At 50.0% G+C, this 22065-nt stretch overlaps 2 protein-coding genes across 2 annotated transcripts in view; one reads left to right on the top strand and one right to left on the bottom strand.

Annotated features, from left to right (window-relative positions):
- Positions 1–873: 873 nt before the first annotated feature.
- On the bottom strand, positions 874–1959 carry LOC144095191 (beta-1,4-mannosyl-glycoprotein 4-beta-N-acetylglucosaminyltransferase-like). Its single transcript, XM_077628977.1, has one exon. The coding sequence runs from the start codon at positions 1957–1959 to the stop codon at positions 874–876; it is 1086 nt and encodes a 361-aa protein (XP_077485103.1).
- A 6491-nt stretch (positions 1960–8450) lies between these two features.
- Positions 8451–22065, top strand: part of Pdk (pyruvate dehydrogenase kinase) — a 40792-nt gene continuing 27177 nt past the window's right edge. The window contains exon 1 of the mRNA XM_077668959.1: positions 8451–8871. Coding sequence (XP_077525085.1) covers positions 8769–8871 — 103 coding nt within the window. The 5' untranslated portion in view covers positions 8451–8768. The remainder of the gene's footprint in view (positions 8872–22065) is intronic.

Below are 22065 nucleotides of genomic sequence, written 5' to 3'. Positions count from 1 at the left end.
CTTACATATATTGTTCTCCCCCGTCTGGCACGCCCCGATAGCATAACACATATGTTCGCACTTTAACACCGTATCTTATCTCGCTAAGCCCTAAGGCATACCATGCTGATAGCTCCTGGGAGAGCACAGCTATAAGCTAATCTCGCTCGATAAGTTTCTTGAGTTAAACGTTTCCGGGTTTAACCTCCGACAGCGGCCTGTCCAAATCCAGAGATTTTATTAGCATCCTCAGTACTGTCATGGCTCAGACCACCACCCTGGTTCAGAAGCCGCTGGGGAATTGCGGTCGAGAGTTGACGGGTCCTTACGGAAGGTGAAGGTCAGGTAACACACCAGAATGACCAACTCCTGTCTTGGTGAAAGAGCACCCTTTACTTTTCACTCGAGTACTGAGCCTTTCCCATGTGGTTACACTTTGACTAACGTAGCGTGGGTGGTCATCAGAGTTAACCGGAATAGGTTCGGCGCCTTGCTGGAAGCGTTAAATATGTAAAGCAATTATTCTATTTCTACAAATACAAATAGATACACCTCTATTTCAACATACTGTGTGATGTTAGGGATGCCCCAAAAACACCACGATTGTCTTGACAAAGTCAATGCTTACATTTTCCTACAAGAAACAATAAGCTAGTATACTTGGCTAGATATTCGCGTGCAATTTTCTTTCAAGGACCAAGTTACAAGCATTAAAATAACACGAATGATGCATAGAATAAGACTACACAAACACACGTTTTCAAAAAAATAATCAATCTGTTCAGAACGTACACAACAAACCAAGTTCGTTGCCAGGTTTTGAAGACTGCATCTGCTAATTAAAAGGTTACAGATCCTCATCCCTCCTCCCAGAAGTTTCACTTCGTCGTCCCATCAAGAAGCGATGATTGTGCTCTCGAATCGCTCCCGATTATCCCGTACGAACATAGGCAAACCGAAGCGCGACTTTCCGCTTGCCACGAGCGTCCCATTGTAATGGCGTCCTTGCTTCATCATGCGAGCCGCGAACGTAGCGTCGACAGCGCTGTCAACCGCGTCCGGCTCACTCGCGATCTTGTCCACGACTCCCGACAGACCGAGGCACCACGAGCAGTGCCAACCGGCCGGCTGGGACGTTGTGCCCACCGTCGACTGCTCCGCCGCTCGCGTGTACGCAAACCTCAGCCTGTCCAGTGATACGAAAAGGTCATCGCGGAGGAACTGCCACGTGCAAGCGGCCCTCTCCGTCGACATCCTCTGAACGTGTGCCACGCTGAAGCTGTAGATGCTCTTGGCGTACCTGAACGAAATCACATCGGGAAGACCGTCGTGGTGACTGAGGAAGTTTATCACCGACGCGCTAGGTATCTCATCAGCGCTGGTGAACAGAACCAAGGTATCTTCGTCGATGCGTGGCAGCGAACTGGTAAAAGTGGTCATTAGCGCGTCCATAAAGATGCGATGAAGAGCCACCCGGACGACGCCAGGTTCGACGTCGTCGGGGAAATCGGGGTGGTCGGTGTTGCGGCCGTAGATTAGCTTCTTCTGGAAGGGCCGGAACCGCGGTGTGTCCAGGAGCGGCTCGAGCAGCAGTCTTCGCTCCCGCATGCGGAAGTTCCTTGAGCTCTCGACCACGACGAAGTGGTCCACGGCCCTTCCCAATTCCTGCAGACGGATCTCAAGCAGGTCTACCTCGTTATGGAAGAGTAGAAGGTTGACTACGGTGCGTCGGCACTTCCTGCGTTTGATACGACCGTCGCGGAGCAGCTTACCGAAGACCTCGGTCTTGAGCACGGCAGCCGGGACAGTGTAGTTAGCCAGCAACGAATGGTAGCAAGGGGGCTCAGCATCTGTGTCCTGTAGGCCCGATGCTATCAACAGTTCCATCGAGCCATAAGTGAGGACGATGGTGCTGACAATGGCAAAAGAGAGCACCTTGAACTCTGCTGTGCGGTAGAAACGGTGAGAGTGCGGCGCCATGATGTTGTTGTTGTTAGCCTATCAAAAGATGGCGCATAGGCTAACATGATCGGCGAGATAGTGAAGGCGATTCAGCCCTTTTCTTTCACTTCCTTTCAACAGCTTGTCGCCATGTCCAAGCAAGGTTGCTTTACTTCGATTATTGACTGCAAATTGCAAATACGAATAGATATGAACAGACAATGCTGATGACGTAAGACAAATGAGTGATTAGCGGGAATGGAGAGAAGTATTGATATTCTCGCAGTATATCTCGATTATGCTTCTGGATGCGCAAGTAGTATCAAGAAGATAGTCGCGGAAGAGTCATAAGAACAGCAGAGTTTTAAGTACAGTATGACTTCAAAAAAATGAATAAAAGGAGCGATTATGAATAGAAATGGAATAGAATCAGAATTGGAATATATTGTTGATTGAAAGACAATGGAATCATAATTAGAATTGAATCAGGTCTGGGATAGATTGGCGAGCGAAGAAAAGTGCTATCACATTTTCTCCGCATCAATCAAATTGATCCGAAAATTTGTTTTTGAGGAAAGTAAATGTCCCAGTGATCGTCTCGCATCTCGGTGGACACCCGTACCAAGCAGCAAAGGAAGTGAGGGAGGTGGGAGTGAAAGAAGAATGAGATAAAGCTGCTATAATAATAATAATTGTTTTTTGGGGAAAGGAAATGGCGCAGCATCTGTCTCATATCGTTGGACACCTGAACCGCGTCGTAAGAAAAGGGATAAAGGAGGAAGTGAAAGAGGAATCGAAGAAAGAGGAGTCGTAGTGGAGGACTCCGGAATAATTTCGACCACCAGGGCAACTTTAACGTGCACTGACATCGCACAGCACACGGACGCATTTGCGTTTCGCCTTAAAGGTGCCCGTGTGCTGTACGACGTCAGTGCACGTTAAAGGTCACCAGGTGGTCGAAATTATTCCGGAGCCATCCACTACGGCACGCCTTTCTTCCTTTCTTAAATACTCAATTGCAATTTTCTTCTTTACCGTGCAAACTGATTGTCTGCATTTTTTTATAGCAAAGGAAAGGCACAGTCTCAGTCTATGTTGTGGGGACTGTGCCTCCTGAGCGACCCGGTCGCGGCCGCTGCTCATTATTAATGCGAAAGCATTACTACGCTATGTCGACTAAATGTGTCCGCAAAATGTGGAAGCAAAATGTACACGCCTGTCGACCGTGGCGGACGTGCTTCGATGGAGGCGAAAAGCATAGGCGCCCGTGTGCTTTGAGATGTCAGTGCATGTTAAAGATCCCCAGGTGGACGAAATTATTCCCCAGCCCTCCACTGCGGCACCTTTTTCTTCTCTTGGTCCCTCCTTTATCAACCTTTCCTTACGGCGCGGTTCAGGTGTCCGCCGAGATGTGAGACAGATACTGCGCCATTCGTCTTCATCTTCGGTACGAGCAAGCACCGCTCTGAGGTCATATGCCGAGGCATAGCACGTCAGACGTAGCGGGTTGTTCCCGTGATACAAAGCTAGCACTGACTCCTTGCTCAGAAGCTGCTTCGTTTCAAAAAGCTGGCTTCACATTCCTTTGGTAATTCTATACGGATATTTTTTTTTTTTGAGCAGCTTGTAGAGCGATTCTAGAGTGGCTGTTGTTTGGGAAAGAAACCTGGCGTAAAACTTTACCAATCCTATTAAAGTCTTTCGCTCAGAGACGCAAGGAGCATAACAGCCTTTAATATGGCTTCCACTTTGTCTCTCGTGGAATGAATTCCGGCAGCGTCAATTTCGTGACCCGGGTAGCGAACACGATGTCCAAAAATTGACATTTTATCAGCATTGGCGCGTATCCCGTGCTTCCTTCGTCTCTGTTCGATGCGTCTCAGGCCCTCGTGTTCGGTTTTTCCTGCTATGAGAACATCATCGAGATATCACACTGCGCCCTCTAAGCCAACCATTATCCGATCAATTACTGACTGAAAAATGGCAGGGGTTCTCGCGACCCCAAAATGTAAAGGCGTGAAGCGAAAAAGGCCGAGTGTGTATTTATCGTTAGCAACTTCTGTGACTGGCTATCCATGTGAAGTTGCAAGTACGTTTATGATAAATCAAGCACATTGAAACAAGTCCCCCTTGCCAGTAGACACCTTTATCGTACCGTGCACCACGTTACCGTTACCGGTACGGTAGTACCGGGAGCTCGCGCGCAGCCAATGCGCGTGCGCAAATAGCCTTGGCGGCGCCAGATGGCGTCAGGTACCGCAACGGGAGCTCGCGCGCAGCCAATGCGCGTGCGCAAATCGCCTTGACGGCGCCAGATGGCGCCAGGTACCCGGCAGCTGCTTTTCTTGATACTTTTGCTTTTTCTTGGTACTTTTCTGTAAAGGGCTTCACCCTACAGCGGAAAGCAGCGGGGCTGATTTATCCACAGCATTGGAATTTAAGGACAGTGAAGGAAAAGTAGATTTTAAGCGGGTAGAAGTAACCAAGCGGAGGTTACCTGATTGGTGGCTAAAATCAAGACAAGAGTAAAATTTCACAAGTCATGGCAAGGTGGCTTGAACCACCGCCCGATTCTAAGGGTTCAGCCTTACCCATCCATCCATCGTGCGCTCGCGCTTGTGCCATCGGGACCAGTCTGCGCGCGTGCTCCCCGGCGGTGGGCGGGCTCCGGTACTCCTGTAATGGTAACACGATACACGGTATGCTAAATGTGTCTAGTGACGCGAACACATCTTCCGGCAATTGCAACGGGCAGTGGGCTACCGTAATGCATGAACTTAAGACCACATGGTAGTCACCACAGAGCCTCGCGGCTTGTCCACCACTTTTCAGAACTGCTACGACAGGGGTTGCGCTCTGGCTTTCGCGCACCGGGTACGGTACACCTGACGCTCTCAACTCCTTAACTCTTTTCAACTTTGTCAGGCCATACGGCACTGGTCTCGCTGTGGAGAATAAAGGCTGCGCTCCCTCCTTCAAAGCAATAGAACCCAGGAACATCTTCGTGGTTCCAATGCGGCCAGTGAACACATCATTGAACTTGTCTAGCCGTCAGTTCTGTTTACTAATTCTGTTCACTTAGAATATTCGTGACCCGTTTAAGTGAAAGTGCTTCAAGCAGTCTCGACCAAGCAATGTGGCTACCGTGCGCCCTTGTTCAGTCGCAGGCGCAATGAGCGGCAGCCTAAAAGAAATGCCTTCATGATTTAGAGTTACGGTAACACTGTATTTCAGCGGCACGCTGGAGCCATTGTATATCCTGAAGCGAAACTGCACCGGCTGTTACAGCGCATGACCAAAATATTTCACAGAGTCATTTTCAGGAATAATATATACCGCTGAGCCTGTGTGCATTTCCATAGCAATGCTTTGCCCATTTACGTTCACATCAACTTTATACGGCTGTTATTTCCCCTAGCGCATACAGCTCTAAACTAGACACGTCCTCCTCCCCGGAGAAATTGTTCTGCCTTGCAGTACACATGCTAGCTAAATGTCCAGTCCGCGACCGGCTGTAGCACCTTGCCTTCATGTGACGACAGTCGTGCTGGTTGTGGCGACCTCCACAGCGAAAGCATGACGATGTCCTGTCCTTGTTGGTTAGCTTTCTTCGCGCCCGCAGTCACACGTCGCAGACTGTCGTTGGCCGAACGCGTACTCGCTGCACAGTCGCTACGTTGCTACCTGATGTCCTCCTCCGGTTCGCATGTCATGGCTGGGCCCGGTAGCGCCTCCATCGCATGGTTTTCCGTGGCTTCAATGGACGTGACGATAACGCACGCTTTTTCTCATGGTATAGGCCCTTGCCGCCTTCAGTGGCCACAAGACTGCGGCGGATAGCCTCGGTGCGCACGCCCCCATAAGCTGCATGGTGTCCGAGTGCCTCCGTTCATGCTCCGTTAAAAACGTTCCAAACGAGCGGCTCGTCGCCAAGCGCTTCAGTTCTGCGATAAAGTCGTCAACCGCATATCGGGGTTTTTTTCCGACCGCTCTCGGGACTATTGACCGCTTATGCGCATAATGGTTCAAAAGCGCCTCTTATTTCTTGTTATACTTATCAGGTGCATCTGGAGACATCAAGTTCAGCAGCGTGGCAAGTGCGCCATCACCTAGAATCGTGATAAGCCTGTCCGTCTTGGTTTGCTCGTCCAGCTAATTCACTCTCGCGAAGGCGATGGTGGTAGCCATGTTACCTATCGAAGGCGGAATTCCGACAAGAGACAAGGCTGCTACTTTGGTGCTGTTCATGGTACCTGAATGAGCCCCATGCATCCCCAACCTGTTTTGTGTTGTATTGCACGCAATGTAACCCTTTGGTTTGCCGCACGGCCCGCGAACGCCTTAAGCTGTTCCGTCAAGCTTGATTTGCGCGCGCGGAGCCGCTGGCCCGCTTTTGGGTGCTGCGGAAGCGCATGGGTTGTACTGAGGTCTGGGGATTAGTGTTGTGTTCTGTAATGCAGCTTACTCTTCAAAATTCAACGAATTTAAAATTCGGTTTCAAGACATCTGCAGCCTCTCCAAACAGTTCGAAATTTTATCTGTACCCTTCGCTGTGGGAGTCGACGATGTTGACCCAGAGCTGCAAACAGAGCTTGTTAAACTTCGAGCAAGAACAACGTTATGACAAAAGTTTGAAGATGTATAAGTGTCCCGGACTTATACACTTTTTTAGAAAAGACTTTTTTTTTCAACTGTGAGGCTTCAAGCGACTATAGGATCATTCCATGTTCAGGAGCACATATTTGTGCAAGCACCTATTTTCTTTATTCAAAGTGAACAGATCTGCTCTGCGTAGATGGATGACAGATGACCACCTCAGAGCCACCATGCGAATTCTACCCGCACAAGACCTAATGCCTGAGATTGCATCCCTTGTCGTTGCTTAGCGTTGGCAAGCATCGAGACAGCAGCATGCTTAGAACTGAAGAGTAATTCCTGCGACTAAAAAATAAAACCTCCTTTTTACAAGATCAGTTACCCGCATAGTTCATTTCTTTTTAACACATTGCGGCCATCTTCACCCCTCTCCTCCCCAACCCCCCCAAAAAGTCATGGTGTTGGCCCCCTCTACTTCTTTTTGTTATTTTCCGGCTTCTGGCCCGCGGGAGACGAAATTTTCTCAATGTAACCCGCTTAGCAATTCGAGCTTGAGGCCCCTGAATTAATCTAAACCTGTTTGCTTTGCTATTGCCGTGTTTGCTTGTATGGATTTGAAAGAAAAAAATAAACAGCTAATGGAGCAGCTCTGTGCTCAGCGGCGATGTGGGACACCTTTCCGCACCCAACGGTTGCTCCAATAATAAAATAATAATGCTGCAATCAATCCATCCCCCAACACCTTTCGCCACTCAACCACGTCGTTATCTCAAAATCTGGTCGGCTTTCGCTAAATTTTAGCGCACTGCAGAGCTGACCGCAAGATGCGTAATTTTTTAAAGCTTTTTTTTTTCCCCCTTTACGTGAAGCTCTCATATGGGTGATCGTACCTTCAGGTCTTTCATATATATGTATTTTTTTTTTATCGGAGCTATACTTTACCTTCTCGTGCTCACAGTCAGTCACACTCCAGCTCGCCGCTACGGAGGCTGGTGACAGCATAGAAACTCGAGACAAATAGTGAAACAAAAGTTTTAAATAAATCTTAATGAGATAGCATTTAGGTTGTCTTGCAAAAACCACCCTGTTTCTCTGTAACGAAATTCCCTGATTGGTCGACGGGGTCATGACATCATCAGCTCCGCCAAACTTAAAAATCAGAGAATGTCGGGTACCTTCCACTGGAATATCACATGGGATTATACTAACCAGACCCACTTTTCCACCTGAATCCACCCACTAATTCACCTTAATCGCCCCGCGAATCCCTACCCAAATTTATTTTCTGGGATGGGCCGGCTTCGAATATTTGGGTATTCACTGGACGTAGTTAGGCCGATGATGATGATGAACTGAGACGTGTGCCCGTGGTTCTTGCAACTCTATGAATTATACAGCCAGGGATACCTTATGCACTCCATCCGCTAATTTTGAAGTTTGTTTCCGCTTAAGCAAGATATGGCACCAGCAAGCGTTCACCGTAGAACAACCAATGCGCGCCCTACGAAACCCAAGCATTAAAACGAGGCGAACAAAAGAGCGGTGATGCACGCAGTAATAACCGAGTGATGAAAGACGATTGTTGTGGAATATACGTGCCCGAACTACTTGAAAGATTGAAAAAATCGCGCCCGGTATCAGCGCGGAGCCGCTTCAGCGTCTGCTTCAATATTTTGCGCGATTGCAGCGCCACTTGCACGCACCCGCTTATTGTATTGTGCTGCCATCTGATGGTTAATTTTATAACTAGCGACGTTTTTCTTGTTTTAATGGTAAAATCTTGCAGCTATTGAATGTTTTAGCACCCTAGCAGGCAATGTTTTGCATATTAACAGTTTTCTTGGTTTCTAACTATATTTTTGCATCTTTTGCGTCTTTCTAAATGCAAAATTGCAGCGGAGCACGCCATCTTGAACCTGCTCGATCCGTCGCGAACGTCGAGCCCCTTCCGTCAGCTGCCGCAGCGGACCAATCCCCTACAACGAGCCCGGACACACCTCCTGTTCATTTGGTTACGTATTTTGACGACAGCCTTTGCAGTGACGTGGGAAGCACACGTGACGCCTAGCATTCACTCGGTAGACCTCCCGCAACAGCCAAGACAAGCAGCTACAATGAGCTCGAGCTTACACTAGAGAAGGGTTCTCATTTTAGTGAGCGTTTGCTTGCCTCGATCGCTGTGTTGGGCTTCGCTCTGGATGCGAGGGAACCGTGGTGCTTGCCTTTGACGACTGCTTCAGCCCTAGGCCAACATGAGGATCACAACGCGGCTACTTAAGGACATCGGGAAGATGTTGGACAAATACTCGCGGTTCCACCCGTCGCCGCTGTCCATCAAGCAATTCATTGATTTCGGTGAGTCCCCGTTTCATCATAACGCCGAGAATTTGCACACGGAGTTATTTTTGCGCGCCTTCGAGCGCACTAGATATCTTGCTTCGCTGAGCAGCGACGCTTCGTTGCTCTAAACCTCTACTGTAGCTCGAGGAGCGCTGTACTTAAATTACTTCTTACTCTGTTTTCATTCGAACGGGTGTGCGGACCATCGTCTTCATGAGGCGCTTTCCTACGAAGATCTTTGGAATAGCATGTCGCGCAAGCAATGCGCTGTAAAGCAGTTTGGCTGATCGCACTAAGGTCCGAGATATCGAGAGATTTGTTTATTTACTGCTAGGCCCACAAAAGTAGCGATATCGCGCTTCTGTGATCATTTTGCCGCCACTTGCTGGCCATACACGATTATCTTGTGACCGCTGTGTTTGAACATAAGGCACTTTCCGCTCTCTGTTTCCGTTGTAGCTTCATCGTATGTAGGACACGGCGGTCGGCCGCCAAGAGCAGTCCTGACGCAAGACGCAATGTAATCGTTCTGGAAAGGATGTCTGGCGACGGCGGTAGCAAGCGCAAGCTCCCGTGGCCACGCAAGAAATAGTCGTATTGGGCGACCGCTTGCCGATGAATTAATGAAGAAGCGCATGGCTTTACCGCGAAGCAGAGCGTGTGCACTGTTCCCTTTACTTTCTTTTGAGAGTTCCTTCGCTTAAGGGGCGGCGTATGAAAGCGGGCAGCGTATGAAAGCGGCGATGCCAACAGAACAAACGGACTACATGCATGGCCACGGTTGTCATGTGCTACGGTTGTCATGTTTCTGGCACCAATCGCACCCAGACTCGTTTACGTGCCTGCTGTTGGCAAAACAGCTGCTTCAAGCGCCTACGTCCACACATTTGCCTGCGTAATGTTCATTAGGGCAAGCGCGATGGAAACAGCGTCAAGTATAATATCTAATGCAAGTCTGGCGACATTTTTTTAATTTTTAGTTTCTTTTTTCCGCGGCTTTGCGCCTGTGGCGGAAGTCCTGCAACACCTTTTTTGCGCTACGTTATTTCTTGCTGTTTTCTAACACGTTCGATTTTCTTAAAGCTGCTGGAAATAATGCCGCACACAGGTAGTTAACATGCCTGACTTTCATATCCTCTGTACGTCCAAAACATGCCTCCTGATAAAAATGTTTGGCGCTGTTCGCTGCGAGGCTTTCGTATCCTTTGGTTGCGGCAATATGCGGTGTTTCCGATGTACTAACAACAGGTGTCCACGCTCGCTTGTTTTCAAGCGGCGTCCCGTTCCCACCGTCTACCCCAACATGTGCGACCGTTCAGTTTCGCTTTGATCTTTTGTTTGTGAACAGGGATCGCAGTCGTCCAGACAACATGTGAAACCTTGCTGGCGCCGCTACCATCCGGTTCCGACCGGTCTCCATTTTATTTTTTATTATTTTTTAAATTTTTGTTCTCCCACGAGAGTAAACCGGCTGACAGGCCATGCTGCCGCTCTACATTGGCTGTGATGGAGAGAAACCCGCCCTGTGAACACAGTGCTCTACACCCCGGAGTGCGCGTATTTTTAGCCAGTCGATAGCGCAGCGCGTAGAATGGCAAGCGTCTGAACGTAACGGGAGGCGTGTCGGAAAGGAGTACGAAAAAGTTTTCACTGTTTAGACATCACCTTTATATCTGATACCTGATTTAATATCTGCTGCGGGCCCTTGGACACAAGATCTTAAACTTATTTTTGGAATATGGCGGTGTGCTTGAAGCACTCTGGCACGGGTCGGCTCGGTATTGCACTGCCTCCGGGATCGGCCCGGAGCATAGTAGCGCGCGCCTTTTAATAATAATAATTGGTTTTTGGGGAAAGGAAATGGCGCAGTATCTGTCTCATATATCGTTGGACACCTGAACCGCGCCATAAGGGAAGGGATAAAGGAGGGATAGGATATGATACACTTTATTGCTCTAACAAGGTCTTTCGGTCAGACAAAGGTCTTCATCTTCAAGCAGATGTCTCCCTCCGTCTTGCAGAGGTCGGCGCCCCTATTTCAGGGCACGGCTGAGTTTGGCCGCTCGCTGGGCATGGATGACCAATGTTGCCGCTGGAGAGCACACACTCCCACTGCTCCGCACTCGGATTTTCTGAGCCATGGAATGCATTCTTTCTGTCACATTCCCAAGTAATATAGTATAGGTGGGTTTTGCACCGCACCATAAGCATATGTCCCTGTATTGGTTCGGAAACATTTTGCTAAGGATGTGTAAATTGGGAAGGTTCCGGTTTGCAGCTTCCGCCAGTAAACTGCTTCTTGATTTAATTTGTTGTGGGAGGGGGATACTTTAGTCTCGTCCCTCTGTAATAATTGAGAATGTCGGAGTACGTAGGGATTACCTTGAGCGAAAGAAGAAAGGAAGAAAGAGGTGCCCGCAGTGGAGGGCTCCGGAATAATTTCGACCACCTGTGGATCTTTAACGTGCACTGACATCGCACAGCACACGGGCGCCTTAACGTTCGTTTGCTCTCCTATCCTTTAACTCTTCTACTTTCGGCACGCGGCAGCGAGCGTGGTTCGGCTTGAGCCGGTAGGCAGGCCCGTGCACATTCCTTTCTTCCTATCAGCAGCTGCAGCAGCACTGTTTAGCCGTGGCATAAACGGAATAAATCTAATAATAATAAGTAATGGTTTGGGGAAAGGAAATGGCGCAGTATCTGTCTCATATATCGTTGGACACCTGAACCGCGCCGTAAGGGAAGGGATAAAGGAGGGAGTGAAAGAAAGGAAGAATGAGGTTCCGTAGTGGAGGGCTCCGGAATAATTTCGACCACCTGGGGATCTTTAACGTGCACTGACATCGCACAGCACACGGGCGCCTTAGCGTTTTTTACTCCATAAAAACGCAGCCGCCGCGGTCGGGTTCGAACCCGGGAACTCCGGATCAGTAGTCGAGCGCCATAACCACTGAGCCACCGCGGCGGGGTAAAGAATAAATCTGCTTCTTAATAATAGTAATTGGTTTTGGGGGAAAGGAAATTGTGCAGTATCTGTCTCATATATCGGCGGACACCTGAACCGCGCCGTAGGGGACGGATAAAGGAGGGAGTGAAAAAAGAAAGGAAGAAAGAGGTGTGCCGTAGTTGAGGGCTCCTGAATAATTTCGACCATCTGGGGATCTTTAACGTGCACTGGGCATCGCACAGCACACGGGCGCCTTAGCGTTTTGCCTCCATAAAAACGCAGCCGCCGCGGTCGGGTTCGAACCCGGGAACTCCGGATCAGTAGCCAAGCGCCCTAACCACTGAGGACACCGCGGCGGGTAGAATTTCATCTATCAGGGATGGTTTCACTGCATCCTCTCGCTACACATCGACGTCTCGTCTCGAAAGATCAGCCAAGATTAGGGGGAACAGTGAGGCCATGGTGAATGGAAAGTGTGCTATAAATCACGCCTGAACTGCGCCTTGGGGGAAAAGGGGGAACGGGCGAGAGTGGAGACAAAACAGCGACCGACTAATGCTTTTACATGTTAGTCCACCAAGGATTAGTCTGTATCCTCTCCAGAGTTTTAATCGGCGAGTTTACAGCCGGGTGTATGTTCGTTCAGTTTTTTGTTGACCCCGCGAACGTGGCAGGTCGTTATGCATGCGGCGTTTTCGAAACCGCCCTCGGCGTTTGCAAACAGACGCCCATGCACTGACGATGCTGACCTTGAGCGCACAGAGGTTCCGTGGCAGCTCCGGCGGCGATTTCCGCCTGTCGTGTTCGCCGTTCATGCCGCTGTCGTCATGTTTCCTTTGCTATAGTGCAACTGAGCGGCAAGTAATTTTCGCTGCATATGACTCTCTTGGAAGGGGAAAACACGCACGCACGCACGCACGCACGCACGCACGCACACACACACACACACACACACACGCACGCACGCACACACACACACACACACACACACACACACACACACACACACACACACACACACACACACACACACACACACACACACACACACACACACACACACACACACACACACACACACACATACACACACACACATTCAGCGCAGCCAAGTAGTGCCGATGAACCTACATCAGCAGCTGCTTGTTCCTGGTCGGAAGCCTAGCCTTACACACACACACAGTTTTTTAGCGCAGCCAAGTAGTGCCGATAAACCTACTTCAGCAGCTGCTGGTTCTTGGTTGGAAGCCTTTCAGAGGTAGGTGATGTGCCGTCTCAGTAAGAGGAGGGAGGTGCCTGGCAACCATTCGTAAAGCGTAATGAAAGCAGTTCGCCCACGTGTTCAGTATGCGCTAAACGAACCTTGGCTATTATTTTCCTTCGCACAACGCTTCCATTGTCAGAGGTTCGTTCCTAGACGTCAGGGAGGTTGCTGTAGGTAGCTGCGCCGCTTTATTGCGATAGTAAATTGACTCGCTCTTTGCCGAGAAAAACGTTACCACCCGCTTGCGTCAGCATCTCAGTGCGCGCCGGCTTGCTTTGCAGAAGACTCAAAGATGCTAAATGCGCATGCTTTGCCTGGCTGTTCTGTACGGTCGTAACGCCCTGGCGCATGCATGCACCCTGTGCGCATTATTAGCTAGACAGTGTAGAAGCGCGAGCTAGTTGGTGGTTATTCATACTTAAAACATGGCAGCAGAACAGGCCATCAGAAGATGCTTATTTCTCGCACCTGGTTTCTGCGTTATCGTGAACCTCATGATAACAAAGTGTTCCTTTTTTGTATTGGGACGACCTGTTCCTCTCATATCATTCAGCAGCCTTGTTCCTTATCACGCAGGAGGTAAAGGCTGCGACCAAAGTCCGGGGACGGGAAGCATACTGAATAAAATCATTTACACTAGGAGTGTGCGAGTGTTGGAAAATTTCGAATGGTATTCGATTATTCAAACGAATCAAGTATTTTATTTTTAGAATTATTCGAAACGAATAATACTATACTTTCCGAGTAATGTTGTGGTTTATGGTTTGTTTTAACGTCCCAAAGCTACTCAGACTGTGAGGGGACGCCGTAGTGAAGGGCTCCGGAAATATCGACCACCTGGGGTTCTTTAACGTGCACTGACATCGCACAGTACTCGGGCCTCTAGAATTTCGCCTCCATCGAAATCCGACCGCCGCGGCCGAGGTCGAACACCAGCGCCTTTCGGGTTCGAATAACTTGCACGAGCTTAGAATAAAAGCTATTCTTAACGTACAGTCAAACTTGGTCGCTAGACCTCGTTACCGGGCCCCACCCTCCCAGAAAGAGCTAGAAGTGACAACAACGTCACTTTTTTTTGTTTTGGTCAGTCAGTACATTCTTCTTATTGTCCTTTTTTCGCGTTTGTGAAACGAAAAAACTGCGAAGTTCTGTTAGTTGAAAAACATCATTAATGCATAAAGAATGGGAAAAGTTTTGAGACACAATGATTGAAAATATTGGCAAAGTTGTTTTATAGTAATGATTTGTACGTCAGAGGGTACGGTTTCGAACACAGCACTAACATAAAATTCAGTTTCGACGTTAAACTAATGCTTACCGCCCACTATGTAACGTTATTTCTTCATTTTTAACATTATCATAACGTGTAACATGTAGCGTGATTTACACGACAGTTTTATAACATTATTCCAGTGATCAGTGCTATTTGGGCTGAAGATGGCTTGAGTGCCATCGCTGACTGCGCTCGTGGAAATATATAGGGCTCGTGGACTTTATTCACGGCCGTCAGTGACGCAATCTGTGCACCCTTTGGCCCCGAGCTACGGCGCGCCCCCACAGGTCCCAGTGCTTTGGAGGAGCTCCGAGATTAGATATCCGGCATGCATACTGTCGCCTCGTCCTCTGTAGTACGTGTACAGTAACGGTGGCGCGCTCGATAAGAGTGCCCTTCACGGAGCTTTCTGCAGCTCCTGTAACAACCTTTATTGTGCCTTTGGTTTCTTTACTCCATGCACCCCACCTTGGAGCCGCCACGGTGGCTCAGTGGTTATGACGCTCGGCTGCTGACCCGAAAGACGCGGGCTCGAATCCCGGCCGCGGCGGTCGAGTTTCGATGGAGCCGAAATTCTAGAGGCCCGTGTACTGTGCGATGTCAGTGCACGTTAAACAACCCCAGGTGGTAGAAATTTCCGGAGCCGTTCACTATGACATCCTCATAACATGGGTCGCTTAAATTTGGGACGTTAAACCCCCGTAAACCATCCATGACCCCCCCCCCCCCCCACACACACACACACACACACTCCACCCTCTCCCCCCCCCCCCCCCCCCCCCCCACCTAGATTTGGTTGCTGTTTGTTAAAGTCAATGGTGTGGTTCTCGCTTGTTTTTTTTGTTGGTGTCGTCTTTGCGTATGTTTGGTTCATTCAGCAAGTATTTTTGAAATGTTTGGTTCATTCAACAAGTATTTTTGAAAAATTCCGAGGCGTCTGATGTAAACGAAGAGCACGAAGGGCAGCTAATGCGAGCTTCACCTGTTACAGGGTTGTAGCCGTACATTTTATGCGCCATTGCGGGGTTGCTGTGTGGCTGAACCGCCAGTTTCTTCTGCGCTTCTTCTTCGCACATTCCGATGTGGTCGCGCACAGCCCTGTTCGTAATTAGGAAAGCGTTTATTCAGCACGTCAGGGCAAAGAGTACAGGGACTGGATAATGTAACGCTTCTATTAAAAATTTCATTATTATATCTTTCTTTTTTTTGCTATGCGTCACTGGCTCTCTCAGGGACGCGGAGCCTATAATGATGGCAGGGCCCCTGACGTTGCTCGAAGCATTTATGAACAGCCAAAGAACTAGAACAAAATCGGAATAGAGCTTCTCAACACAATCAAATCTCGATAATTCAAACTTGAATGGGGACTGGAAATGTGTTAGAATTAGGCGAAGTTAGAGCTTCGAGGTAGCCGATTAGTGCACGTAATGTTAACGACTTAAAGGGTCAGTTCGAAAAACCCGGGAGTTCGAACTGCACTGTAAACAGGAATTGCCCTATAAGTGAATAAAAAGGGAGTAAACATTGCTCTGGAGCTCCCTAATAGCGGCAGGGTATGCTGATCGAGCACCGAGGTAGGCTTCAGTTACTAAAAATACAGAATATTTGGGTTTCCCAACCGAAGCAGAGCCTGAAAACCGGGGGTGACGCATTTAATAAACGCCTGTCATTGTTAACTGCATCAAGGTACTGCGCTTTTATGTAGGAATATGCCTCCTTTGCCAAATAATTCCCTATTATTAATGGACGAAATTTCCCCGGTACTTGGGCAGCTGTCTTAACCCTAAAAAAGGGAGTGCGGTGGAGGAGTGTTTACTCTTTTTATATTCCCTTATATGGTAGCTAATGTTTGCAGTGATAAGCCGAGTTGGGATTGACGGGACTCCACTGTATATTATCCCAGCCCAGGATGTCTTTGAACAAGCTGAATCTACTGTTTGTTCGAGCACTCCACTGTCACTTGATTGCCTCTCTGTACACGAGAGAGAGAGAGCGAGGGGGAAAAAAACCATTGACGCTTCACTTAGGATCCTTATGTCAGCGTCAGCTGTTTGAATTCAGAGAACACATCCAAAAACAAGAACGGTCAAGAGCCCTGTGCTTTTTTAAATACAATAGAAGCATTGCTTCCAGTGCTCTGCTGAAATACGTGAAAACAAAAGAACAGAGAAAGAGTGGATAGTATATAGTGGCCGGATGACTCATCTCTGCGGTTTTTTTTTTTTTTTTCAAGCTTTATTTTCTGATTATAGCACTCCCCGTTCTCGGCTTTCACGCGCATATGCGTTTTTCTGCGGCCGGTGCTTTTGCAGCAGTGGCTAGATATTTCCAGTCACGACTAGAATTGCCTCTTCTGCTGTGACCCCCCCTGCCGCCGCGCCGCCCTTTGAAGCCGAGCGCGCTTTTCTTGTTCACCCATTCCTCGCTTTTTTTTTTTCCTGCCCCGCCGTCTCGCCGTAGTCTCTCAGGCGCAGCAGCGTATAGCGTTACAATGAGCTGCTCTCCGGCTGGAAGCGGTTCTTGGCGCGTGACTGTCGGCTGGCGATAAGCGGCACTGCTGGAGAGGCAGGCTGCGCAGGTCTGCATTACGCTCGCGCAGTTCACTTGCGCTGTCGCCAAGCGGCGTTGTGATCCCGCGCTCTGAAACGTACACTTCTAATGACCATTCTCTCTCCCTGGCGGAAAAGAAAATAGGCTAATCGTTTTCGCGATCCTGTCAGGAGTGACGCGTTGGCATTTGTCAGGGGCACGTAGAGGCGACGTTGTTGTCTGGAAATGAGATTGACTATACCTCTGAGTTTCCCCTCCGGTCTGCTCCTTTTCGTTGCTTTTAACAGCCGGAAAACGACTTTTGCCTTTGAAGCTGATCAAGTTTCATAGGCTGTGGTACGTTACGTCGGCTTTAACGTCACGGAGCGACTTACGGGCTGTGAGGGGCGCCGTAGTGGAGGCCTCCTGATTTATTTGGACCACCTGGGGTTCCTTAACGTGCGCTGACATCGCACGGGCGTAATTGCATTCTGCCCTTTGTCGAAATACGTTTTTGGTGGAACGGTTCCTTGCTATTGTTTTTTGAATTGGTCTTTGGGGAAAGGAAATGGGGCAGTATCTGTCTCGCATTTCGGCGGACACCTGAACCACTCCGTAAGAGAAGGGATAAACGAGGGATTGAAAGAAGAAAGAAAGAAATGCCGTAGTAGAGGGCTCCGGGATAGTTTCGACCACCTTGGGGATCTTTAACGTGCACTGACATCGCACAGCACACGGGCGCCTTTTCCCTTTCGTTCGTTTTTTTTTTTTTTTTTACTGGATCAAGCGATGGCAGGCCTGCGTTCCCTTTTATGCGTCGTCGGCTTAAGCCAAGTAGCGATGGCGGGGACGTATACGCTGTCGTGTGCATGACTGTTAAGTTAGAAGCCCGCGGCGCCGATGGGTCGTCCCCCCTCCCCCCCCCCCCCCCCTCTTTTTTTTTTCCGGGAGTGGTCGTCTCCGTGGGAAGTAGAGGGGAGTTTACTGAGAGGCGCGACGCCCGCGCTTGGGGTGCCTCGATGCCAGCTACCCGCGCTAATCCTTTGGGCATCTGGCGCCGACTCATCCCCTGCTGACCGGCCGTGCACGAGGGGTAGAACAGACAGTGCATCGCGCGTTTCGGACGCTGCCAAAAGCCGTGGGAAAGGGGGGGAAAGGACCACGAACTACCCTGTCAGAGTCGCAGGGGGCCGACGACCTTTTCCCGCTGAAGAAATTCCTTTTTCTCTCAGCGGAGACGGCAAAGCCGATGCGTGAGCGCCTGCCTTGATGGCGCCTCGATAGGTTGCACCCGCAGCGAGCTGCGTACGCGAAACCGCGCGCCCTGCACGTTCCAGGAGGTGCGGGGTCCACTGGGTCGGGCACTGGTGAGCCGTGGGCTCCGCCCGCTTGTATGTACGGTGTCATTGCACTAATATTAGTTCGAATTGGGCGAGAGCTGGTTTAGTAAAGCTCCGCCCAATTATCGAAGGGTTTAAAACCCGCTGCAAACAGAGACTTTGGAGGAGCGCGCCGAGTCTCAGTCTCGGCCGCTATTAAACAGCCTTTATTTTAAACCGCCTTTTTCTCTTACAGCCTTGTATTTGGATCCCGTCTTTAATAAATCCGTTTTGTTTGCTAAGAAGTTGAGGCAGCTGTCGCCAGACGAGCGGACGAAGACCTGAATGCTCTGCGTACTGCTAACCGCCGTGTATATTCGATCACCGGGCAGCGTGCCATCATCATTCACCGCTCGCGACGAGCAACCGACCAGTCCATTCCGGCCGTCCCATCGGGGAAGGGCAAGAAAGTTTAACTATGGCATCTCATCATTCGTTCGACAGCTGCATGGTTTCGACCTGTGAGCCAGGCCGCCTTGGGCCCGGAAGAGTTCCCTCTCCACTGTTTGTGTGCTTTCACACTTTATCGGCGAGCGTTCTTGTCGCCCGCCTGGAAGGTCGCACGCGCCTCCAGCGACAGCGGTCGCGCGATAAGTGCGCCCGCGGTCATCCGCGACTCCTGGCTTATCTACCGCCCCCTATCTGGCTGTGTTGCAGCGATGGAAGTGCCGGGAACCTGAGATTCGCCCGACGGTGTGGCGTAAGGGGGAGGGAGAGGGGGGGCTATTATTGTAGGGGTTTAGTATAAAGCGCCAGCGGTATACGGTAACATTATTAGAGAGCTTTAGCTCTACCGTACGGTAAACACGGTAACTATACGGCAATTGCTACCACGTACGGCAAATGTGGCTTGGCAAGCCTGGCAACGGTAGCAACGGCAACGCGTTACCGTACCTGCCGTACGGGTAACCGGCTACGCTAAAACTCTATTCTCTAGCCGAGGTATTCATGTGACGTCACCGGCGCCATTTTGTGGTGCAGCACGCCGTTTCAGCAGTGCAGACCGGAGGTAGCGATAAGTCGGTAAGATAATCTTGCATCACAAAATGGCCACCATTGTGAGGTCGGTGCATACTCCGCATTGTCAAATGGGCAGCTGCTGTGACGTCGTTGTCAGCGGTGCGCGCGGCGTGTAGTCTGGATGGCGACAGATGTTTTGCCGGGACGACGAGTTTATGGCTCTCGTGCGGAATTTCTCTCCTCTGAATCTGCTGTCGTGTGTGTGTCCCGTGAGGTCATTTGATATAAACAGTCAGAGGCTGTTTAGGTATATATAGAAGAACGTTGAGACTCGGCATTCGTCTCTATCATTGCATGTCGGATATATGGGTTTAGTGACCGAGTGCCGGTTCCTGGCTCGAGATTGTTTTCCTTCCATCCTCACGTGACGTCATTACTTTCATCGAACTTTCTTGTCTGTGTACTGCTTGCCTGAAATGCGCCTCCTCGTCAAATTGTGTATAGGCAACATGCAGCGCTTTTGTGCGGTGTCGGTAATGGAAGACAGCTGAAAAGTAGCAAAAGCGGTTCTTTTATCCTTTCTTGGGTTACCCTTCGAACCGTCTTCCCAATCACGCACCAGCTATAGCCTGCCCTATTAACAAGTATACTTTCGATCCTGGCCCCCTGTAGAGCCTCTTTTTATACGTCGTAACTCGGCAGGACCGGGCTGAGGAGTGCAAAGGACATATTATTTGATGAAAGCGGAATTTTGTTAAAAACCGCACAGGCATGCACGCATGAGCAACAGCTTACTAAGACCTAGCTTAAGGGGGTTGGGAGCGAAGAAGGGTGACGCTGCATTGAAATGTGTAGAACTGGGCATTACGTCCTTCGTGACTTGACCTATTTCTTTGCTCCAGCCGCCGCGGTGGCTGAGTGGTTATGGCGCTCGGCTGCCGGCCCGAAAGACGCGGGTTCGATCCCGGCCGCGGCGGTCGAATTTCGATGGAGGCGAAATTCTAGAGGCCCGTGTGCTGTGCGATGTCAGTGCACGTTAAAGAACCCCAGGTGGTCGAAATTTCCGGAGCCTTTCACTACGGCGTCTCTCATATCCTGAGTCGCTTTGGGACGTTAAGTCCCCCATAAACCATATACCTATTTATTTGCTCCGCGTCCGGTGTCTGTCACTGCACGCTTGTTCTGGCTACTTCATATCTCCGTACTCATTCCTGTTTTAGCGCTCTGAAAACTGAGCCGCGGCCTTTATGCTCTTGTTCTGGTCCACGACCCGCGGACAGTTTTTCCAGCTGGAACGGGGGTTGATAGGGATCCCTTCTGCCTTGCCTCATCGCGGGCATTCACTCGCGCAGGCACGCGGCTATTGTCATACGTCGTGCGGCATTTATAGCGCATCGTTTGTCAGGCGTGAATGCGGCGCGTTCCTAGCCACGGGAACATCTATGGCGCCCATTGAATACGAATGGCGGATTTGCGTGCATTTACGTGCGCTCGTGCTTTCAGTGCATTAACCGCGGAGAGCGGTTTCGCTTTGTAGCATAGCGCACGCGTGAAACGATGCTCGCCCAGCGCCACTTGGTAGAGAGAGAGGGTGGGGGCGCGGCTCTACTATTGGGGTGGCCTCGTCGTTGTCACGTAGGCACTGCCGCGAGCGGCGGCGCTCCTCGAGATATGCCAGATGCCGGTGTCCGGTCACCGTGCCTTCCGCCTCGTGGGCTGCACTGGCGTGCGTGGTCTGCGGTGCCGGCGGGGAAGGAGCTGTTTTTCCAGTGCCCTGCGCGGAATCTTCCTGGCGGCGGTGTCTCGTCTACACTCGCGACTAATGACGCGGTGGGGCGACCTGTTCCAAGATTGCGGTGTCTTTGTGGGGCAGAGGAAATAGGTTGGGGGGGAGCCCTCGCTTCAGACGCTTTGTTTCTGTTTTATGGAAGTATATCTCCGTCACTGTCGTAACTCGCCACAGTCTGGAGGTAAAGTCTGTGAGAAGCATGTGACCACTAATGTGAGCGGAGGTGCAAGTCTAATGTATAGTAAAACCGCTGCCGCAGTGAATGATTGACCACGTGAGTTTGATTTCGTGATTTTTCTCCTCCCAGAACGCCACGTACATGAGGAATAAAATGCTGATGCTCGCCTGTTTTCAGCACCTCTGTTTCCGTGTTCAAATGAGAAAGGAAAAGCTCGAAAGAAAATTTAGAAGCCTAAAGATGCAGGCATTGAGTTGGAGGTCTGCAGAATGTATGGATACTGTAAAGTGAAGTGCATGGGCTGCTAATTTTGACTGCCTGCAGGTCTCGTTACGGTACACTTACGCCGCACAGAGCATGGACTTTTTTGCATATTGCCCTGCTCGAAATGCGGCCGACGCCGCACGGATTCGATCTCGCGACCTTGGGCTGACGTTTTCAGAACGTGAATCCTGTAGAGAGAGCAACCACGGCATTTGGGGTGAAGGGAAAACGAGTCATCGACGCTCTCAAGTTGTGATTGAAAATCCGAAGAAGTGTATAGAAAGTATTCTGTTGGGTTCATATGAACATTAGGTTTAAGCAAGAAATCCACAAATATGGAGCGCGATTCAAGTTCGTCTGAATTAGTCTTTTCTCCTCGGTAGAGGCAGCAGGAATGTTTTTTCCTGGTGAACTTTAACACCGGCAGGGCACGGTGTAATCATTGAAATCATTTCAAAACTCGCTTAATTAGTCACAATTAAAGACTCCTCATGATTTTAATCCCCCCCCCCCACACACACACACACACCCGGGGGGGGGGGGGGGGTGCCGGCTGGGCCTGGCCCCCTTCATCATCAGTGCAGTCCCTGGGACATTGTGAAGCGAGAGGCCTTGGTGGTTGTAAC

Source organism: Amblyomma americanum, chromosome 6 (genome assembly GCF_052857255.1).
Source record: "Amblyomma americanum isolate KBUSLIRL-KWMA chromosome 6, ASM5285725v1, whole genome shotgun sequence".
Taxonomy (NCBI): Eukaryota; Metazoa; Arthropoda; class Arachnida; order Ixodida; family Ixodidae; genus Amblyomma; species Amblyomma americanum.
The sequence above is the reverse complement of the archived record's forward strand: the minus strand, read 5'-3'. Positions and strand labels throughout refer to the sequence as shown.